Raw genomic sequence first — 21,053 nt, 5'->3', positions numbered from 1 at the left:
CAGCTGAGCAAAGAAGCCCCGAAGCCCTTTGCATTTGCTCAGGCATTTTTGGCACTCGGTGTGGAGCAGGGTAATTGTACAAGTCTCCAGTGTTTCCGCTTTCTGTTTGTTTACCCGCTGGGATTTTCACGCATTATCAGACCCACTTGTTTTATTAACCATCAAGGCCAGCAGTAGCTGAGTGACACGTATTTATATAAACACGGATGGGCCAGTGCAAACAGCCCTGACAACCAGCCTGTGGGCTGAACTAAAACATTCTTTGCATCATTTGCTGCTTGACCAGACCCAGCAGGGACACAGAAGGTAAAGGCATTAATGCGAGTCCAAGTTAGTGTCTCTGGTGCATCAAGAGGATCGGAAGAAGGCAGGAACGAGGCCAGGCTCACCTGGATTTCTCTCTGAGGCTGCCCTGTGCATCTGGGAAAAGGTCCAGGCTGCACTTTGGGACTGCTCTCCCTCCCCACCTATCTGTCATCTTTGAAGATTTGTTCCCAAGTTGTTTTCTTTCAGCTCTGTGATAACGTGTCTCTGGGCAACGGAGCCTGCTGATGCCAGCTGGAAACAGATGCACTGCAGGCTTCTCTGCAGCTGTTTTCCTAAGTCTTTTCAGGACAGATGCTCTTCAAGGGAGTCGTTGCAATTGGCATTGCTTTTCTTCAATCCTCTTTGAAGCTCCCACATGCAGTATGATCGGCAAAGCTGGCTGTGGCTTCGGGCTTAGGTGGGATAAGGCAGATTCCCCCCTCAGCAGCACAAAGGATGCTCACAGCAGTCGCACACCCGTAGGAAGGAGCAGCAGGTGTGGCATGTGCCCAGACAGCACTGCGGAACTGTTGTGGCAGGGCATTGCCTTGTCCTCAGGCTCCTCCATCTCCGCCGCAGTCCTCATTTCCTCTGCAGAAGCCACGAGGGCTCCGGGGTCAAATACTTCCTTTCTGCCACAGTAGGGTTTGTGCATTCACAAACATCTGTGAGTCAGCTCTATGAAGAAGTCACTGGGCAGCAAAGGACACCCTTGCTCTTCCCTCTCTAAACACCACGGCTGAGTGATGCTCCCTCTCCCACCTGTGGGGTGGGATGTGGCTGGCATGGCCAGGACCAGCTCGATCCCTCCACAGGTTTCTGCTGTAGTGCTGCCAGCTCCTGCAGGCTCAGCTCCAACATTCATGAGTTGGAAGGGCACAGGCTCTCCGCTTCTCCCCAGTGCAGGCTCACAAAAGCATGAATGCAGAGATTCACAATGTTTTTTCCTTCCTTCTCGGGATGGGAGCTAATGAAAGACATACTGTCCATCAGCCTCTTCACCCTGCTGTGCCACATGCCTTGATCAAAACATCACTGTGGCTTCCAGCCAGCCCTGGCATGATCTATGTTTGGAGGAATGCTCCTTCACAGGTCCCCTGCTCTGCCTGGAGGAGTGCACTGTGTCAGGCGATGGGGGAAACTGCAGAACCTCAGCACCCACTGACTCCTTGTGGGTGTGCTGTGTCTTTGGGCCTCTGTGAAGCATGCCCAGCTCCAGAGACATCGCTCATCCCATGACCTGGCATGGATCTGGTCACTTCTGGGGCAAGAAGGAGCAGGAGGGGGGTGCTGAGCTGCAAGTGTGGGAGATCCAGGCTGAGCTGTGAGGGAGCCTGAGAGCACAGCTGGCTGTGGGACTCTCACGCTTAGTGGGTGAAGCTGGGAAGGCCTGTGGGGAGCCTCATGCGGGGGGATTTGGGCTCAGTTTTCTGCTGCAGGGCTGCTTTGAACAGGCCTGTGCTCCTGGCTCCAGGGCAGCTTGAAGAGCAGCCAGAGGACACTGTTCTCAAGGGAAGAACCAGGGTCAAACCAAAGCCACCTCCAACATGATGCTCAGCGAAGAATCTTTGGATCCCGGATTTGATTTTGTACTTGTTTCTGCCCTACCCTGCCCCATCACCCTCTCCTTCGCCTGTTCTCTTGGTGGTCTGTGTGTTTTTCCCTTCAGCTCCCATTAACTCAAGCCAGGTCTTCCCAGGGTGGGCCATAGTCCAGAGAAGAGGTTGGAGTAGCAGCTGGGTGTAATTAGAGATCCAGGGACCAGGAAAGATTTACTTTTCATTCGAACAAAGTAATAGTGTCCCAGAGGCAAAACCTTCTCCTCAAAGCATGAGGCAAACACGAGTTTGAGATCTCACAGGGAGAAGGGGAATTTTGGAGCCATGCTGAGACTTGTCACCCGTGCATGGTGTGAAGAACACCGCACAACCCCAGAGAGGCACATCTTGGGCAGCAGGATGCAGAGGCAGGGGACAACAAGGGAGCATATGGGATGAGAGAGCATGGGTTTTAATAGTGCTTGCTGATGGCCCAAATGGCCATTTCAGTCCCACATAGCACCTGGGAGGCAACGGTAGGGATGTTCCTTGTTTATCTCAGCCGTGTCCATGCCATCACACCGTACTGATGCTGCCTAGTGAACCTGAAAGACAAGCCCTGGCACTGCAGCTGGAAGCAGGGAGCTTGCTGCCGCTTGGAGGGCCTCTGCCGTTTGTACAATGCTCCCTGCAAGGGCAGGCCATGCCGAGTCTGCACTGGAAATAAGATTTTTTTCCGCTGTAATTTTCCTTCATACTAATTGACAACTAGCATGTGCACAAGGAAAGGGCAATCTCATCCTTCCCATCCAGGAAAAGAAAGGCTTTCCGCTTCATGGTGCTAAATAGGTATGTTCATGCTTGACCGCAAAAGACACTCTCTTTAACCACACCTCCAACTTCAGAATGTCCTTTTAGCCTTGGGTCAATCTGCAGGCAACAAAGGGCTGTCTCTGCAGGTCCCAATTACTCATCGGCTTCCCTGTCTGAAGCAGCAGCAAGAACACAGGTCTGCTTCTCTGTGTGTGTTACTCACAGCCAATGTGTGGCGGGAGTTGGTGGCCAAACATGTCCAGGGTGACCTGGGAAAGCCTTGCTGGGTGTGCAGAGAGTCAGCACCGCAAGAGCCAGAACCTCCAGAGTCCCTCTCCACCTTCTTCATGGCAGCTTGTGGCTGACCACAGCCCAGTCATGCACTTCCTACAGCCTAGCACACACCACGGCTCCTTAGGACACTCTATGAACAAGCCCACAAACACTTGGCTTCCCAGACCGTGAGGACTCAGCTCAGTATGAGCATCAACAGCTTTTCTTCTATCTCTATTCCCTGGCAATGAACTGATTCACAAAGTAAGAGTAATGCCATCTGTTCCAGAAAAAGTTAAATATGTTTGTGACAAGACGTGAACACAATACAAGCCAAGTGTTTGTAGTAATTGCTTAGTAGTTATAAATAACACTGAGAAATACCCATTTGAGGCCCATGCTGAATTTATACCCCTACTGAGCCCTAGTGCTCAGATCCCAGGCACGGATCTGCTTTCAGCTGCTGGAGGGAAACTCCAGCTCTGCTTTTTTTTTCTCTCTCTGATATGTTTTCTAAGATAAGGAGTAGCACTGAGAACACATACAGCCAAATGCCCCAGGATGGGACAAATCAGTTCAGACACAACACCTTCTCAGAGCCACAGACTCCTCCCTACGAGTTATTCACCCAGCCTGGCTTGGGCTTCTCTTTCTTCACCTTCAAATGTGCAAAGCAGAGAATAAAATCTCAGCTTTCTAGAAAAGCTGGCAGCTGCTCATAACCACCACCAAGTGCAGCCTTGCCTTCTCCCATGACATTTCTCCACGTCCCACAAATAATCTGCCAAACTTGGAAACCAGAACTACAACTCCAGCATCCTGATGAGGTGAGAACAAACATCAGAGACAAGACCAGGAGAGTTAGGAACCCCTAAAGAGCTTACAAGGATCTTACTATCAGATCGTGCCAAGTGTTTCTCTTTCTTCTGCCAGCAAGACTCCAGCAGAGGTTATCACTGTCTCCTTTGAGATGCCTCCAGCTTCTTTTTCAATTAATTGATTAGATTAATTCATACTTGGTTCATGCAGCAGATTTCTAACCAGCCACGCTTATCTGTAGGTATGCTGCAGCTAACATCCCCCTGACAGGCTCTCCTTGCCAGGTCCTCCAGCACCTACCAGCTATGAGTGGCCATGGGCAGAGCCATGCTTGCCTGTACTGTACCTGCAGGTGATGGTCAGCGTGTCCTTGGCGCTGATGACGTGTTCCTCCTCAGTGATGCTAAGAGTAGGGGGGGTCATAGAATAGCTGCTCACCAGATCTGTGAAGAGAAAGGAGATAGGGAGTGATGCAGACACCTGCTAGTGCAGATCCACTGATGAGGGCAGCAGCTGGGAAGCAAACATCTCATAGAAACATACAATCATTAAGGTCAGAAAAGACAACTAACATCACCTAGTCCAACCATCAGTCCATCACCACCATGCCCACGAACCATGTACCTCAGAGTCTCCATCTCTTAGGATTCTGCACTTACAAAAGGAGTTCAGTGCAAGCTCAATGGGACACGAGTGGTTCATTCACAGCTCTTCAGCACCATCTCTAGAGCTGGGGCTTGACACCCCCTGGGTCCAAATGGACAGACTAGAACAGATGAGAGCCAGAGAAAGAATGGAAGATCGGAGATCAGGGTGTTCCTTACCAGGTGATTTAAGCTGAGCTCACCTGCAGTACTGATAAATGATATATGCTAACTAGAGTCTTGCTGATTTTTCTGTACTAGTGTAATCGAGGCTACAAAACTCCACCTGCTCAGGTACCACAAACACAACACTCGGATTTGTGCAAAGGCTGTCAGGGGCCAGCAGGCCCTTCTGCCTTTGGGCACAGACACTCACCCAAAGTGGACTGAACCTTTGGGGGTCACAGCAGCGCCCTTCCCTTAGCACCACGGGGGACAGGAATTCCAGGAGTGAAACTATCCAGGCTCACAGGGGACGCAGATAAACACGTTATCACACACTTCTCCCTGCTTTAGTCTGGGAGAGTCCCACTCCTGTTGGGCTCACATCTCTGCCACGCAGTGCAGGACGCGCACTGTGTGAGCTGCTCACGGACAAACATCCCGAAGTACCGGTTACTCTCAGAGCTGTTTTCCATTAGCACGGTGCTTCTAACTGTCACTGCGTCACGATCTTTATCTTAAAACCCCAGCTTCTGGGGATACGAGATAATTCAGAAGAAAAGCTTTGATGACTCCAAGACGAGTGAGCGAACTAACCAGAAAGAGAGGGGAAAAAACAGAGTTGTGAAATGTGAAAACGTGACTCAGGTAGATGCTAAATGCTAAGGAAGAAAGGAATGCAATAAATATGTTGCTAGCTTGATTTTTATAGACGTGTGAGGTTTGTGCAATTGCAGTCTGCTCAGGTCTGTCTCCTTCCTTCGTACCATTTAAACCCATTTATCAATCACAGAGAAACCTGGCAGAGCAGCAGCAATGCCATGTGAGGCCTCTCCTCCAACAGCACAGCCTGCAGATAAAAGCCTCCAAACAGGAGAGCCACTCACGCTCTGCATTTGGTCCCAGGGCCACCAAATGGCCGCCAGTCCCCTGGCAGCACCAGGCCTCGGAGGAGCAGCAGGGGAAGCCATGGCCACTGCAGGGGCTGCAGAGGGACGTGCCGAGCAGCACTGCCAGGCTGAGCCTGCCGGCCTTGTTCTGCCCAATTGTTCTCCATTTCCTTCCCGCCCGCGCGTGGCTCCGCAGCGGCCATCCCCATGGCTGCCCCCATGGCAACGGCGGGACGCAGGCCACCGCCGCCCGCCATCACCTCCCTCAGCCCGGCCCTCCTCCACCTGTGTGGAGCCCCGCTCGCCATGGCCGGTCCCACAGACACCCCTCGGTGTCAGCACTGAGCCAGCCACCACAGCAGCCATTGCTTGGTGTTCAACCAGTCTGTGGGGTCGGTGTCATGGAGGGCGCTCTGCCTCCACCTCCCCTTCCCCAGTGCAGGGGCCTGGGGATGTCCCACACAAAAATGTGCCCCGTGGGCTGTGAAAATAAACAAGCGCATTTTTTGGACAAATCCCTCCAAAATGTGATGAGGTTTATTAAAAAAGGCAGGGAGGAATCCGACCACTAAGCTGCACTTCCTATGAATGCCGGACACGCTTATCCCCCTGCAAACACCGCTCTCCAGATGGCCGCGGCCTGCAAATCCCCCTCACCAGCGAGCGGGTGACAGACCCAGGCTCGCCGGGGGGCTGGCTGGTTCCCTGAAAGCTCATCCCAAAACCCTGGCACCTCTCAAAGCCCTAAACCTGCAACCAGGGTTGGTGGGACCCTCCCATGGCTGATGCTCGGAGAAGTAACCCCTGCACGCCTTCACGTGCCATGGGGTGACCTGCCGCAACCAGCGCCGGGGGGTGGAGGGGAAGGGATCTGTGCAGGTTGAGGCTGTGGGATTCCTGCAGATGCATCCTGTCTGCGGCACTCCACAAGTACAACAGGAAAAGGAACTACAGCTCCCTCTGAAAGTACCGCAGTGTGGGGTTGGGGATGCTCTTATGGCCACCCAGCCCCCCCCCACTGAGAGCCTCCATGGCCATCCAGTCCCCTCACTGGCCTCTGGCTGATGGCAGCTATGGGGACTCCCTGTGCGGGTGCCCACAGCCACCTGTGGCACCCAGCACAGGCAAGGGATGCATAGAGCTACCCATCTGCAAAAGCATCTTTGAGGCCACCAACTTTCCCCCAAATCACCCTCCATCCCTCAAGCTGGATCCACCCCCTGCTGCCCCATCCCTCCCTATGGGAGGAGGTGCTCTACCAGCGCTGATCTCGGCCATTGCATCTCCTCTGATCGACACACAGATGGTTTGTGTCTCTGGCAAATCCCAGGGAGCGAGGGAGATGTCTCCAGAGCACTGAGAGTCTCCTCTTCTCCCAGAACCTCCCTCCCCACCTCCAGCCCCAGTGATGCTTTATCTCCTCAGCCCGCGGGTGCACACTGAATCGTGCCCTTACGCGGGGAGAGCATTAATGTAATTAAAAAGGCATGCGGCAGCCCCGGCAGGCTTTGTTTTTTCAAGATGGTTTCCAAGCAAGTTGGCAGTGGGATATTAAAATAAACAGAAGGGGGATTGATGGGACGCAGGGAGAGGAATCAGGATCCCACAGCCGCTCACACCTTGTCTAATTTCAGAGAAGTGCACTTCCCAGCAGTTTTTCTAGCCTTGATCTCTCAGTATATGTCTCCAAATGGGGCAAGGCTGAATCTTCTCCTTATCACTGGCAGCTCCATTGTTTTCCCCAGCCCCTTCCACCCCTCTTCCCACAGCCTGAAACCACCGCAGCTCACAGCACAATGCCAGGGCTGCTTCTATGGTCTGCAGCAATGTCCCGCATCCTAGGGCCTGGCTGGGAAGCCATACTCCCCTAGGAAGAGTTATCCACCCTAGAGTGCCCCGCAGAGACTGAGCAGCCTGCAGGAAGCCCTGTGCCGGATCCTGCCTCCGAGCCCCCGCACACCCCACAGCCCCTCTGTGCTTCCCCTTCCCTCCCTCTCTGCTGAGTCGGCCCTGCTGACTGATTAACGGGCGCCTTTCCGGAGAGGAGTTTTGTTCACACTCTGTCCTTCTCTCTGACTTCCTTCCCCGGTGCTGGGCTGGATTGCTCTTGTTGCAGCCACCGTGGGTCCCCAGCTAAACCAACACATCTTGTGCTCCTGCCACCAAAGTCAGTGCCTGATGGTTTTGTGATCAGAGCCGGACAATAGCACGCACGCAGCAAAGCTCCCCTAGACACACTGTCTGTGTGCTTTTGGCCCTAATCCCTCCAGCTCTCCCTTTTTGCTCAATTCCTCTTCCCCTCTCCCCTTTGCTCAAGCAAAGCCACCCTGATCCTGCTACTGCTCCATCTTCACTCTGGGCCTGAAGCTAGCAGACAGCCTGATGTGGCTTCTCTTGCACAGCATCTCCCATTTCCCTCGGGTCTTCCCCCCAGCCCAAACCCCCAGTTGCCCCAAGCTCACACCCACTAGGGAGGCTCTCCCTGCACAAGCAGAGCAAGGCACGCACTTAGCAGCTATGGTGCACAATGACACATCTATGTCAGCAAATACCTGCTCCTGGCAAGTCAATGACAAAATACCAGTACCTTGCTGGCAGCTGGGGAAACAGACTGAACAAATCCCTTTTTGAAGCAGAAGAGTGGCAAACGCTGGCCCTGGGGAAGAGGGGAAAATCTCTTGTCTGGGTTTTCAGGCTGGGGTCATCAGAATTAGCAGCATTTGCCTTCAAAACTCCATGTGGACCATTTCCCCCTTCCCTGCAGAACCTAACCCCAGCACACGCAGATGCAAACCCCCATTCTGCTCCAGGCACCCCTTCCCCACACAACTGTCTGGGGACAGGGGACCCGTGCCCACACGCAGACATACAGACAGCCCATGAGCCAGGGGCAGAACCACACCGCTGTCCTCCTGCAGGGCTGAAGCTCCCACGGGGAGCAGCTCCTGCCCACACCCAAGGCAGGCATCCAGCATGGGCTGGAGCAGCAAAGCACAAACATCATGCACATGAGGAGCAGGGAGCTGGCAGGGCAGCAAGAGGGGAGGATGGATGCACGGCTGGCATCTCTTCCTCTTGTATTGCAGAGAGGTGTTATATCACATACAGATGAGAAATGAACGGCTGTGGGGATGAAGCATTGGGTGCCTTCTCTCCAACCTGACAGTGGGCAGGGAGAGTCCTAAAGCATGGTGAGAATGGACACCAAAACAGGGCAGCCTCTGCCCCAGGATTGTGAGCAGGGTGCTGCTCCCTTGGCCACGGACATTTACATCCATGGACCTCACCTCCTGAAATGCCATCGAACACACAGGGGTGGTGGAGCCGTGCCCCTGCCACTCTGAGGATATTCACAAAGCATGAGGTGCTCCTTTGCTCCAAACGAGGAGCAAAGACATGAAGGGATCCCTGCAGGGATCTCCTTGAAGGGAGGCAGATTAATAAGTACAGGAATTCAATCAGCGCTCGCAGTGTATTGGGTTGATCATCATTAGCGGGTGCCGGAGCCTTCGTGTCCAACACTACAGCACAGCAACCCAACGTCTGCCACGGCCACAGTGCTAGCACCCCAGGGTCTGCTTCGCCCCTCACTGCTCATAGGCTTTAAGTCACTGGTTACTTTTTATTGGCAAGGCACAAAATCCCATAACCCCTGCACTGATGGGGAAGGAGGCAAAGTTGTGCGCCCTCTGGGTTCCTCCAGCTTTCAGACTTGCAAGCTGGCGACCCCATCAGGAGACAGAAACAGAGGAGATCAACGCAGAGCACAGCGTGGAAGCACCAAACCGCCGTGCACTGCTGCTTCAGGCACCCGGCACTGGCACAGCCCCCCACGTGCCAGGAGCGGCCGCCACGCTGTGCCCTGCAGCATCCCCATCACACACACTGTTTATCTGTCTGCCTCTCTCCTCTCCCCCCGCAGGAAGCACTATCTCACCATCGCCCTGCTCGCTCCAGCCCGGTTTCCTGCTCCATCCTGCCAGGTTTACCCTGCTTTTTCCTCTCCCCCCTCCCCCTGCCCCATAGCTCTCAGGCCGTGTTTGCATTTCTGTCTCCTGCCGTCTTTCCTCTCCCTCCCCCCGGCGCTCGCTCCCCACTCCATCCTCCCCGAGAGGCTGCGTCCTGAGCCAAAGTTAGCCTCTGTCAGGTACCCCGCGTCCGGCCCGGGGCAGCGGGTCAGCCGGGGCCACCCTGCAGACCTCCTCCAGGATCTGTGCTGTCAGCAGCCTCCTCGTGCCCCGGGGGAGCGGCTGTTTGCTGCTCTCGCCGGGCCAGGGATGCTCCCGCACATCACAGCCCGTTTCCCCACCAAGCCCGCCCTTCGCTGCTGGCCAGACACCGCTTTGTTTGGTCCCTCGCTCCCTGGATTGCTCCGGGTTTGCTGGCCGCCTGCTCCTGCCTGGAGAATCCTTTTCCTGCTTTTGAGATAGAGGATGCTTCAGCCATCTGTGTGTTTTATTTCCTTCTAGAAACTAACAAGCTGAGGATTGCTTCCTCTCCCTGACATTTCGGAGGGCAGCTCCGGCGCAGCGGGATGCACAGTGCCTGCAGACAGGAACAGCCCCATTCCGTCTGCAGGATTCACTCCCCAAGGGCCAGAAAGCCCCAAACGGGTCGGAACGGACAGCTCCCACCCTGCCACTGCCTCTGCACAGCCCTGCTTAGCACACACAGCCACCCCTCTTCCTGCAGCCCCTATTAACTGCATGGCTAAACCCTCGCAGAACTCAATTAAAACTACCCTCCCACACCCTAAGGACTGTCAAGTTGCTTCTCTTCCTATTTCAATTTACTTCTTTCCAAATCTCACCCTGCTCGTGTTCTCTGCCCCCGCAGGACGTGATTAGTGTGGCACAGGAAGAGTAGAGGGATTGGACAGCTTTAGGAGACTGGTGACAGAACCAGCATTGTGTGCTGCACCTCTTACCTGAAGGGATACGATGGATAGACCATGAGTGCGGGACCAGACTTGGTACCTGGTGGACCACCACGGCCAGCACAAGCTGTGAGACAGACAGCAAGGACCCACTACACGTAGAAGGGGAGACCTGGGAAGTGGTGCTGACAGGACCGAGGTTTCCATGCACACTTGGCTTTGCCACCGTTACCCACATCCCTGCCACCAGCTGACCCCTGAGCTGTGCTCACAGAGAGCTGGAACTGTGCCAGTGGGAGAGCAGAGTTCAGCGAGGTGGCATCCACCTCTCCGTGGGAGATGCATCTAACTGGGAAGTCAGAGGGATCCCCAGGGCCACTACTAAGTGCAGAGAGAAAAGGGCAGTGGCATTTGGGAAGAAAAATCCAAGTTGAATGTTTGCTTTTGCTCAATCTGCGTGGGTTTAATTTCTGTCCTTCGGAGTTTGGCTCTTCCCAAGACTTTTGGCTCATGGATGGGCTGAGCAGCTCAGCGAAGCAATGCCCAGAACGCATCAGAGTGGTTTATCTGGGCACCTGCAAGGCAGGCAGCTGGGCTGGGAGGCACCATGCCAATAGGAGAAGCCCTGCTGGTCCATCTCCCCATCCCTGGGGTTTGCATCCAGATGTTTGCTACTTGGCTGTCAACAGAAATCAGCACAGAGCCCTCCAACCACACAGCTGCCCGGAGCTGGCAGTGCACACTCTGCTCCACAGCACGACCCATCCTTGAGTGCAGGAGAAGCTGATGAACAGGGTGAGTTGGGGAAAAAACAGTTCTAATTATGGTGATTACCATGGCCTTGGAAAACCTGGATTCAATTCTCCATCTGCTCCTGGCTCCCCATAATGCAGCCTCTGTGCACCTCTAGCCCTACCTCTGAGGAGGGCAGAGCAGCAGGAACTGGGCTGCTTTAGCTTGGGAAAAAAATATACTCAAGGAAGAAAGGAGGAATCTTTATGGTTCCTGATGAAAGATAAAATGGAACAAAGAAAATAGGTTCATCCCAGAGTCAGTGCAACATTAAAAAGCTCCATTAGATGAAGACGGGTCCAGAAGGTAGGAACCACAAGCAAAGGGCAGGAGGAACATTAACTTCCTGATCATCAAAGCCAGGTTCTCAAGCAACAAGTATAACCTAAAAATAATCCTAATGAAAAAGCAAAGGGAAGAGTGGTCACGGGCTCGAGAGCACGCTGCTGCCTGGGGAGCCCGAGCGCACGGAGCCCTCCACGTGCAGTCTCTGCGTGCACACCCGCACGTGTGCACAGCGCATCCGCACGGCCCCTTCTGCTGCCGCCACCAGGGTGGGCACGGGGGGAGGCAGGAAGATCACAGGGATCTGCTTCAAAGGAGAGTTCGTCATTGGGAGCAGAGGAAGGAAACCTCAGGTACGAGGTCAGCCACGTGAGTGGGGAGCGCTGCGGGAAGAGCTGAGTGATCATCGCAGACACGAGAGCATCCCTGGCACCCAAAGGCAGGGAGATAAGGAGTCTCAGCCTGAAAAACACTGCAGCACAGTGGGCTTTCTGCCATCCCTGAAAGCAGCTGGAGCTGGCCAAAACCAGAGTCCTCCCTGATGCAGTTAATAAAAATCTGATGACTCTCTGTGGGATCCCCGAGAGGGACAAGATTGGAGAGGAGTGCAGCGATGGTCTACCCGCACGCAGGGCTCTGCTGGGCTGCTCCTCATCCCAATGAGCCAGCAGGTCCTGCCTTCTCCCTGCCAGCCCCACAGGGTGCCTGGGGCACGGAGCGGACACGCTCTGGGTTTCTCTTGGCACACAGCTGCACCCATGAGCCTGGACCCGTTGCAGTGGGAGATGATAATCATCAGCTCCGAGAGCCAAAGTGCACTGGGGCATGTGCGTCACTCAAGATTAGCTGGCTGGTGAACATCTGCACAGCTCTCTCTCCCCACCTCCTCATAACACCCCTCACGCAGATATGAAACTCATCTAACCGCCTTCCAAGAGAGGATGACTTTGAAATGTCACACTGTAGATCACAGCAGGATTCCTACGATGGAACACCCAGCCCAAATGGTAGCATTGGGCTGTGATGCTATTTGAAGGCCAGAAAGCTACACCACCTTATGCTGCACTTAAAAACAGCTTTCAGTGGCATAACCAAGCTCCATAACGACCCGATTACAAAGCTCATACCCAGAGGCTGACAGTTGTTTTCCCATTCAAAGGTGCTTCCCTTCCGCGCAGCCCAGCGGGCAGAGCACGCAAGCAGCCCGATGGGAAGGAAGCGTTGACACATGTGAACGATTTCCACTGGAGGAGCAGAGTACTGACAGGGGGAATGGTGCTAAGGAGACCACACATCACTTCTGCTGCCTGGTCACCAGCCAGTGCCTGCAGCCTCACCATGTGATGGGAAGTTTGGGACCATTTTGCCAAAGCACTGGACCAAGTAATGATGTGGGCAGAGGACCAGAGCCCCTCCACTGTCTCACCACGGGCATCTCTTCTCACTCATACAACTCTCCTAAGTTCACATGGGGCCCTGTTTGTTTATCTTTCTTTCTTTTTTTTTTTTAACCTACTATTGTACTAAGAAGTGTTTTTCTTTTGGAAAAGGTGACTGTGAGGCCAACACCGCACAGAGTCTCCGCTGCCTTTCATCACCCCCGTAACCCCATGGCCAACGCTGTGCCAAAGGCAGCTTTGTGCTCCTGCTGCCATATAAAATGAGACCCTGGCTCTCCCCTCCACCCCATACATCCTTTGAAATGCCACACAGGCCTTGCTAGCGCCCCGACAAAAAGGATCCTCTGTTTTGCACACTGGGGACATCCCATGGGGAATAGAGGATGGACAGCATACGCCCAGATCCCATCCCAACACGGAGTCCGTGGGCCACATATCCCACAGAGCATCACTGGGTGATTCCATTGCAGCACAGCATTACCTCCCCATCATTCCATCCCAGCACAGCGGACCTGTACTGCTCGTCCATCATCTCGGGGGTACCTGTGGCTGTGAGCATCTCTCATTAGGACACCCCACACCACAGCCACTCCCACCACTGAACCGCTGCCATTCACTTCCCGAGGGCCAAGTGCTGCAGCACCACAATGGGATGAGGGCCACGCAGAGGAGATCACACCAGGGACAGCCCATGGTGAAGGGATGGATTTCTGCGGGTGCTCAGTGCTGTCACCTCTGCTGGATGCTGTTTCGTTCTCTGTCATCACTCTGAGCTGGCAGTTCCAAGATACAAACCACAGTTTGTGCCCAACCTTCTGCCTTGGTAGATATCAAGATTTACTGCTGTCCAAGGAAACTATTGACTTTACCCTTACTTTCGCCAGTATTTATTTTTTTAGGTCACCACATCCAACATCCATCTCAGCAGACGGCAGTATTTCAGAGCGAGAGAAAACAAGTGACAGGCCGAGGGCTGAGCCCTGGAGCCAGCCCACAGCACACACACACACATCTGCACGGCCACGCTTCCCCAGCCAACACGGGTCCTATGCACCTCTCCCACACAGGGAAACCACGCTGGGTTCGGGGTGCTCCTTTGCTTCACCCTGCCCATCCCCGGGCAGCTCCACAACAAAAGCCCTTCAACACTTCTTGGAGCTTGGCACGGAGTGTCCCCAAGAGACGCCTTTCTCCCCCGCTGGCTGCAGGCCATGGGGTAGGCAGTATCCTCAGCTTTGCTGTGACTGTGGCCGGGTGAGGTGACGGCCGTGGCAGGAAGGTGCCGTGGGAAGTTAGCTCATGGGATTTAGCTCACACTGCTGCGATGTGAGCGTGCATCACGCGGGGAAGTGACGCCAGGAGCAGCGTGTGTAACTTCAAACAAACAACTTGCGCTGTGCACTCTGCTGCTTTTTCTGCCCTGGAACAGTCAGGGACGATGCCAAGGCCCTGTTATCCCTGTGGGGATCGAGCTGAGCCCTGGTCTGGGGGCAGGGGCTCCTGCTGCCTCCCCCATCCACCAGGCCTGCGTGAATCTGTGGCACTGGTTGTGGATGATGGGGTCAGAGAGGGCAATGCTCAGAGGGCACAGAATTTTAATACTTTTAATATTGCTCAGCTAAAGCAGAATCGGCCAGACACATATCTTAGAGCTCCCAGTGCCCCAGGGAACGCAGCACATCCCGGGTAGCAAAGGAGCAGTGATCCCTTCTTATGAGCAATGTGCACCTCATGCCCATGATGTCAATCTGTGTACCACACAGAGTCGAACCCAGAGTCCAACAGCCACATGGGGGGTAAGGGCTGCTCTGCTTAGGGCTCGCTCTTTAAAAAATACAGTCTCTCTGTACATTCTGCCCTTTTAAAATACATTAATTGCCATGGAAACAATGCTCTTATTGGTATGGGAGCAGCCTGGTGGCCTCCACAGATGCAAGATAAAAATCAATGAATACATTGAAATCCAGGCTGCATTTCGGGACCTTTTGTGGTTTTGGGGCTGGTCACTGTGGGCACACGCATCAGAAGCAAGCAGGATGCCATCTCCTACGGAGAGAAAGCAGAATGCAACATGCAGTGACATCTGTGCTCGGTTGGAGCAGCCCTGCATGGACGGTGGTCCCAGTGCTGATGTCTGTGCTTGACCACAGCTCCTGGTGCTGCTCACGCCCACATTGCCAGCAAGCAGAAAACCTTGCCTGAGCACCAAGCAGCACCCAGGGAAGGGCTGTGGGTGCCTTCCCTGCCCACGGCTGTCCCAGCACAGGGTCAGAACTGCCCTGCTCCCCACTGTGCCGCCCAGCGCAGAGCTCACCGCGCTGTTATCAGGCAGTGACAGTTTCCGCCATCAGATTCCTCCTGTCCGTCAGGAAAGCTAAATAAGGAACATCGTTCAGGCGGCTGCAGGAAGAGGGGAAATGCAGGGACATCCGGCCCAGCTGCCAATTTTTCCTTTCCCATGAACCACCGCTGACCTCCACCAGGGAGAACCTGGACACCGAGCCTGGCACCGGCACCGCGCGGTTTTGCTTCACCTGACCCCGCGCAGGCACCACGTTCACCCAGCTGTGGGCAGAGAACTGCTGTGCATGGGATCTAGATGCACCAAAGGTCTCAAGAGCATCACTCTGCTGCTCGGGTCACTCCCTGCATGCATAGGCAGGTCAAGTCCCACCTTTCCCCTCCGCCTCTGCTCACCACACAGCTCTGTCCATTGGCAACAGAGGATGAGACCAAGAGGGTCTGCAGCCCTTTTCACGCCTCATTTGGGGGTACCCCTGGTTTCTTGCTGCCTTTCCCTCCACAGAAGGCTTCGTTTGGTCACACTGCACCCAGACAGAGGAGAGCGCACTCGGATGTCTCACAGCATTCCCCACAGCCCTGTCCCATCGCCTGAAGCCTTTCCAGGACCCCCTGAGCTGATCCTCCCCATTACACATGACGTCCGTCCCACGGCACCTCCAAGCTTGGCCCGAACGGTGCTCACGCTGGGAGGCGGGGGCAGAACTGCAGCAAGAAAAACAATTAGCACGTGGGAGAAGCTGTAAGGTGAAACACAAGTCACTGCCTCAGACCTGTTTCTGATCCCTCAGCATGGAAAGAACTCCAGGACAGATGTGTGCCTGTAAAACCGAGGGGACTTTCACCGGGAGCCTCCTCGCCCACTTGAGCGCCGGCCATCTCCGTGCTAACAATGAGCACCGCAGATGGGCAATAACACTTTGTGCCGAAAACATCACAACTATTCCGACCAGAGAGAAAAAGCCCCCCTGGGGCCCGGTGAACCCTCCCTTCCAACAACATGAAACAAGAAACAAAGGTCTGGGATAGCCAGAGGCAATAAAACCCTGGAATTAATTTAACTAGTCACTAGATGCCAGGGCAGCTGTGGCAGCATTTCTTTTGCTGATGAAGGTCTCGGGATAAGCTCAGCTCTGGTGCAGAGCATGCTCCTGGGTTCCTTCACAGTACCCTGCTGGGGCAGCATCCCTTTGCCCAGGAGGGGATGTGCAGGAGCTGAGATGACACCATGCTCCTCATGCCCTCACCACAGCCACCCACAGGGAGCCACCACACTGTGATTTTGCCTAGCGGAAAAGCTCTGTGGTGTTGGGTTGTTTCTCATAAGGAAACCACCATAACCACTCCTGGGGCAGTGAGATCTGGCTGGCACAGGGCTCAGCGCTTCTCCCTGTGCCCACAGGACCCCCTGGGCATGGTGCAGCTTTTGAGTGGGATGAGCACAGAGTAAACATGCATCCCCCAAAACCACGGGCCCTAAACCTTGCCCCCATTGCTTTGGACTGTTCGATCCAGCATCCTGAATGCAAAGATGCAGGTGATGCTCACTCTGTGGGTGCACCCTGCAGGGCTCATGCTTCTCCTCAAGCCACTGAGGGCTGAGCACCCACTAAGGGCCCCCACCTCTTTGGCACAGCAGTGCTGCAGGTGCCTCACACAGTGCTGGAGCAGTGTCTGCCTGGCCCCGACCTGGCTGCTGTTCCCGTGGGATCCCGTTCTCCCTTTCCCTCCCCAGGAACTGCCCCGAGAACAGCCTGTTCCCTCCTGGAGCACCTGCCCTTCCCACGCCTGCCCTGGAAAATGCTGCTGGGCTGAGACCCCCCCAGGGACAGGGATCTCACGTGGAGCAGAGGGGCAGCATGGAGGTGGGTGGGTCCCTCCTGGTTGGGGTCATTGTGCTGCTGGGGGTGTGCCCCCCTCAGCCAAATGTCAAACTGAGCTCAGCCGCTGATCTCCCTGTGGCAGTTTAGTTTGCACAGGCAGTGAGCTGTGGGCTGGAATGCCCAAACCAAACCCCAGGGCAGGGAAAGCAGCCCATTCCCCCTAAGGATTTCCTTATGCAAACGCTGAGGTCACGGGTGCCCCCAACCCAGCCCTGCTGTCCCAGTCCTAGCACTGCTTCACCACCAAGCCACTGGGCTGAACCAGAGCGCGGCTTGCTGTGCGCTCTTGGGTTTTTGCATGAAAGGGTGTTGCTGAAACAGCCCATGTTTATTGCTCGCCATAAAACAAGTGCTCCAAATCCCATCTGCGAGTGCAAATGTTGCTGCTGGCAGGGGCTGGCCTCGCACCCGGCCAGGAGGTCCGTGTGCTCTGAGGAGGGCAGCAGCAGTCGCCAGCACCATCGGCTCACGTCCTACACAAGCACGGGCCCTTCCTTCGCACCATGGGGTCACGCTGCAGGAACCAGGCAGGGTGTGAGCAATCCCACTGCTGTGCATGGAGGCTGACCCTGGGATGCTCCATCCTGGGGTCACCATGCAGCTGGGGCACAGCGAAAGCCCACCTCCTCCCACTGAGCAGGGCAACGGGGCGCAGGGACAAGCAGGATGCAGCACTGGGATGGGCCCTCTGCGGTCGCAAACCGAACTATTCCACCATCCCCACACGGAACAATCTCACGCTCACATCCCAGTTTCTGAGGGGAGCAAATGCTGGCACGCAGTTGGGAGCACTGCAAAACTGCTCTCAGGTAAAGCTGGACAGAAGGCAGAGGCAGCAGATAACCTTTAAGGTCCCTTCCAACCCACATGTGAGCGGGGCTATGGTCCCCTGCTTGAGCTCCACATCACCCTTCCGTGCTGCACTCACCAGGCAGCACAGCACAGCTCCAGGGCGGTGCTGAGCCCCACATGAGATCCACACAGAGCCCTCTCTGCACCTCAGGGGGATGGATGGACGTGGCACAGCCACGCACCACTTTGCAGACTGCTAACAAGAACGCCGTGAGCAGCTGCAGCTCTCGCACTGCAGCAAGTCCCTTCGTGGAACTGGAGCATCGTGTCACCGTGGGCACAGCGTGCTGCCCACAGCCCGCTCTGCACCGCCACACCCAGACCCTCAGCCCTGCCGGTAAGCCAACGCTGACAGCGATTCACTGAGCTGAAGGCTACAAAAATTCTGTTTGAGCCCCCAAATTTGTCTCCCTGCCTTCCTCCTGCATTACCAACTTCCCATTGGTCTCGCTTCCATCTGTAGCACTCGGCTCACACCAGCTTCCCGGGGTTCTGCTGCCCCATCTCTGGCGGTGCCCCCCCTCCCCCGGGTCTGCACTCCACAGTCAGAGGGGAACAGCATCCACCTGCCCCACGCCACAGCTGCGGGGCTCAGCTCGCTGCCTTCAGCCTCTCGCCAACTCCCCGTCCTGGGGGGTCCCGGGTGAACCACAGTGACCACCAAGGGCTGGGTGGGCAGCGGGCAGAGCAGTGCAAGGAGCCCCTCTTCCTCCTGCCCTCCTCCCACACGACGCCCGCCGCTCGGAGCGATGCCTCTGCCTACGAACAATAACGGAGCGGATCGCGGGCTGCCCTGCGGCCGCCAAGAAATTCCCACCCTAACACTCCGCGGACGTTTCCCCCCGCGCACACCCGCGGCCCCGCGCGGCCGTCACAGCCGTCGGGGACAGCCGCGGTGCGCCCCGTCGGGGCTGGGGACAGCGGCGGGACGCTGCGGGGCGCGGGGCAGCCCGACGAGCTGTGCCCTCCCCGTATCTCCTCGGGACACCCCCGGAGCGGCCCCGTCCGGGCAGCCGCACCTCCCGCACCGCCGCAGGTGCCCGGGTCGGCCCCGCAGCGCTCACCTGCTTCCGAGACAATGCCGAGCCACAGCCAGAGGGGCAGCGTGCAAACTCTCTTCATCTCCGGGGCTGCGGGCGGCTCGGAGCGGTGCGGAACGCCCCGCGCCCGAGCTGTGCTCCCGGCGCTCCCCAGCTGCGGCGACGCGCGGCGGCGGGCGGGGAGGGAGAACCGGGGCCGCTTCCTTTTCCTCCGCCCGCCCGGGCAGCCCGCCGCCCTCCGCCGAACCCCGCGGGGCGCCGGGCGGGTACGGGGCGGGGCGGGGCGGGGCGGGGCGGGCGGTGGGCTGGGGGGAGTCGGGGAGGGCGGGGGGCTGCACCTGCGATCCGGGCAGCGGCGAGGACTCGTGGCCGCGGGCATTGCCCCGAGCGCGCGTCCCACCCCCCCCCCCGAGCTCCGGTGCATCGCCCCGCTTGTGCCTCCCAGCCCCGGGGATGCGCGCAGCTCTTATCCCCGCGCGTCTGTGCGCTCGCTGGACGCTCACACCTATGCACCGAGGACATAGCAGCGCGCACACACACACAGCTGTTCCTTTAGGGACTACGGACCACCCTCCCGCAGCCCATCCACGCACACCGGCAGCAGCTTTGCTGCTCTCGGCGCGCACACAACGCTAGCAGGCACACTCCTAAACACGTCCGAGAAATCCTACTGCTGGCCGTGCACCCCGTAGCCCACACGCTTCTCTCCTTTCGCTCGCTCTCCCAAAGCCATCTTTCGCACCCCGGGGCACGGCGGGTGGATGGCAGCAGCAGAGGGATGCCGGCAGGGTGCTGGCAGCGGGACGACGCGGCTGTGGTCACGGAGGTGATGCTGGAGCTCCAGGAGCACATTGCAGCCCACGCTCCCACCGAGCGGCGAATGGATAAAGAGACACAGCCCCGCGGGGTTGTTGGTTATGCACGCTTGCAGACACCGAAGAGAGAAAAAGAGCTTGAATGAGAACCATGTGCTCGTGGCTTCTAAAAGGCATGAAAACATCTCGTGTGCTCGGCTGCACTCGCTGCCAAACCTGGGGAAGAAATCACCCCGTCCCTTCCCTGGAGCTGTCAGAGGGAATCCAACCGCAGCCGCGATTTCATCCCAGCGCCCTCGGCCCAGTGAGGGAGAATTTAACCCTGACAGAGCTGGATCATAGAACCACCGCATCGTTACGGTTGGGAATACCTCCAGGTCCAACCCCAACCCATCCCCGCTGACCGTGTCCCTCAGTGCCACACGTCCACGGTTCCCACACACCTCCAAGGACAGCGAACCCCCCCATCCCTGGGCAGCCCGTGCCAGTGCAGCATCGCTCTTTCAGAGAAGGAAGAGCAGAGGGTGCGACCCTCGAAGTGAGCTCCTGGGAATCCTCCTGCTCCCAAAGATGACAGGTTTTGGCTCCCGCACCTCCTCCCCCCCTGCAGTCCCGGCACGACGTGGCCCGTCGCCTAACGGCAGGACACGGGGAGGGCTCACCCCGCCGCGACGGGGAATTTTCCATCACAAACACACGGTGACCGCGCGGCTGGTGGGACCTTTCCATTGTTGTCGCCCTGGGAAACAAAAGGATCCGATTTGAACGGTCCGCCTCCCTCCCGCACGCAGGGAAGGGCACCCGAGGGAGCAAAGCCTTCCCCAAAGCGCGGGGTAAACACTCAGGCCAGAGCTCGAGGCACAACCACACACCAGCGTGGCTCTGAGGACACGCGGGGACAGCACAAGGTAGCCCAGGAGGAAAACAGAACAGAGACGGGCGCTTCCCCACAGCTTACATAGGGCTGCCCCCATCCCCAGCTCCTCATGCCCAAACCCAGGGCCAGGTTGAAAGATGTCACTGCTCTCACACGGTCTGTGGTTTTGCTCCATGGTTTATTAGCAAAATGCATTTTTGAGATAGCATTTAGAGGCAGGCAGCATTCACACCCAGGGCTGAGGCTGCACGTACAGCAGCTCAGAGCAGCAGTCCTCCTGCACGTAGGAGCACCACACACATACCTGGGAGGGCAGGGGCTCTCCCCTCCAGGCAGGACCGGGTAAGGACATCACATCCCAAAGCACAGTTGTGCCAGGGAGCAGCACGCTGTGGTTCCCACATTCAGCACAGCACAGGGAGTGCTATCTCAGAAGCCTGCTCAGGGCAGGCAGTGGGGACAAGCAGGTTTTGCTGCTCACCAGCTC

The 21,053-nt window shown here is 56.5% G+C and overlaps 1 protein-coding gene across 3 annotated transcripts in view; it reads right to left on the bottom strand.

Annotated features, from left to right (window-relative positions):
- Positions 1 to 18,967, bottom strand: part of FLT4 (fms related receptor tyrosine kinase 4) — a 46,933-nt gene extending 27,966 nt beyond the window's left edge. For all 3 annotated transcript variants that reach the window (XM_065734757.1, XM_065734758.1, XM_065734759.1), the window contains exons 1-2: positions 18,899 to 18,967; positions 4,096 to 4,192 (exon numbers count right to left, since the gene is read on the bottom strand). In XM_065734757.1, coding sequence (XP_065590829.1) covers positions 4,096 to 4,192; positions 18,899 to 18,956 — 155 coding nt within the window. In that variant the 5' untranslated portion in view covers positions 18,957 to 18,967. The remainder of the gene's footprint in view (positions 1 to 4,095; positions 4,193 to 18,898) is intronic.
- Positions 18,968 to 21,053: the final 2,086 nt, after the last annotated feature.

Source organism: Cyrtonyx montezumae, unplaced genomic scaffold (assembly GCF_038088225.1).
Source record: "Cyrtonyx montezumae isolate F1298 unplaced genomic scaffold, pur_monq_1.0 scaffold_18, whole genome shotgun sequence".
In the NCBI taxonomy this organism is placed as follows: domain Eukaryota; kingdom Metazoa; phylum Chordata; class Aves; order Galliformes; family Odontophoridae; genus Cyrtonyx; species Cyrtonyx montezumae.
Note: the sequence above shows the minus strand (reverse complement) of the source record. Positions and strands in the feature narration are given on the sequence as shown.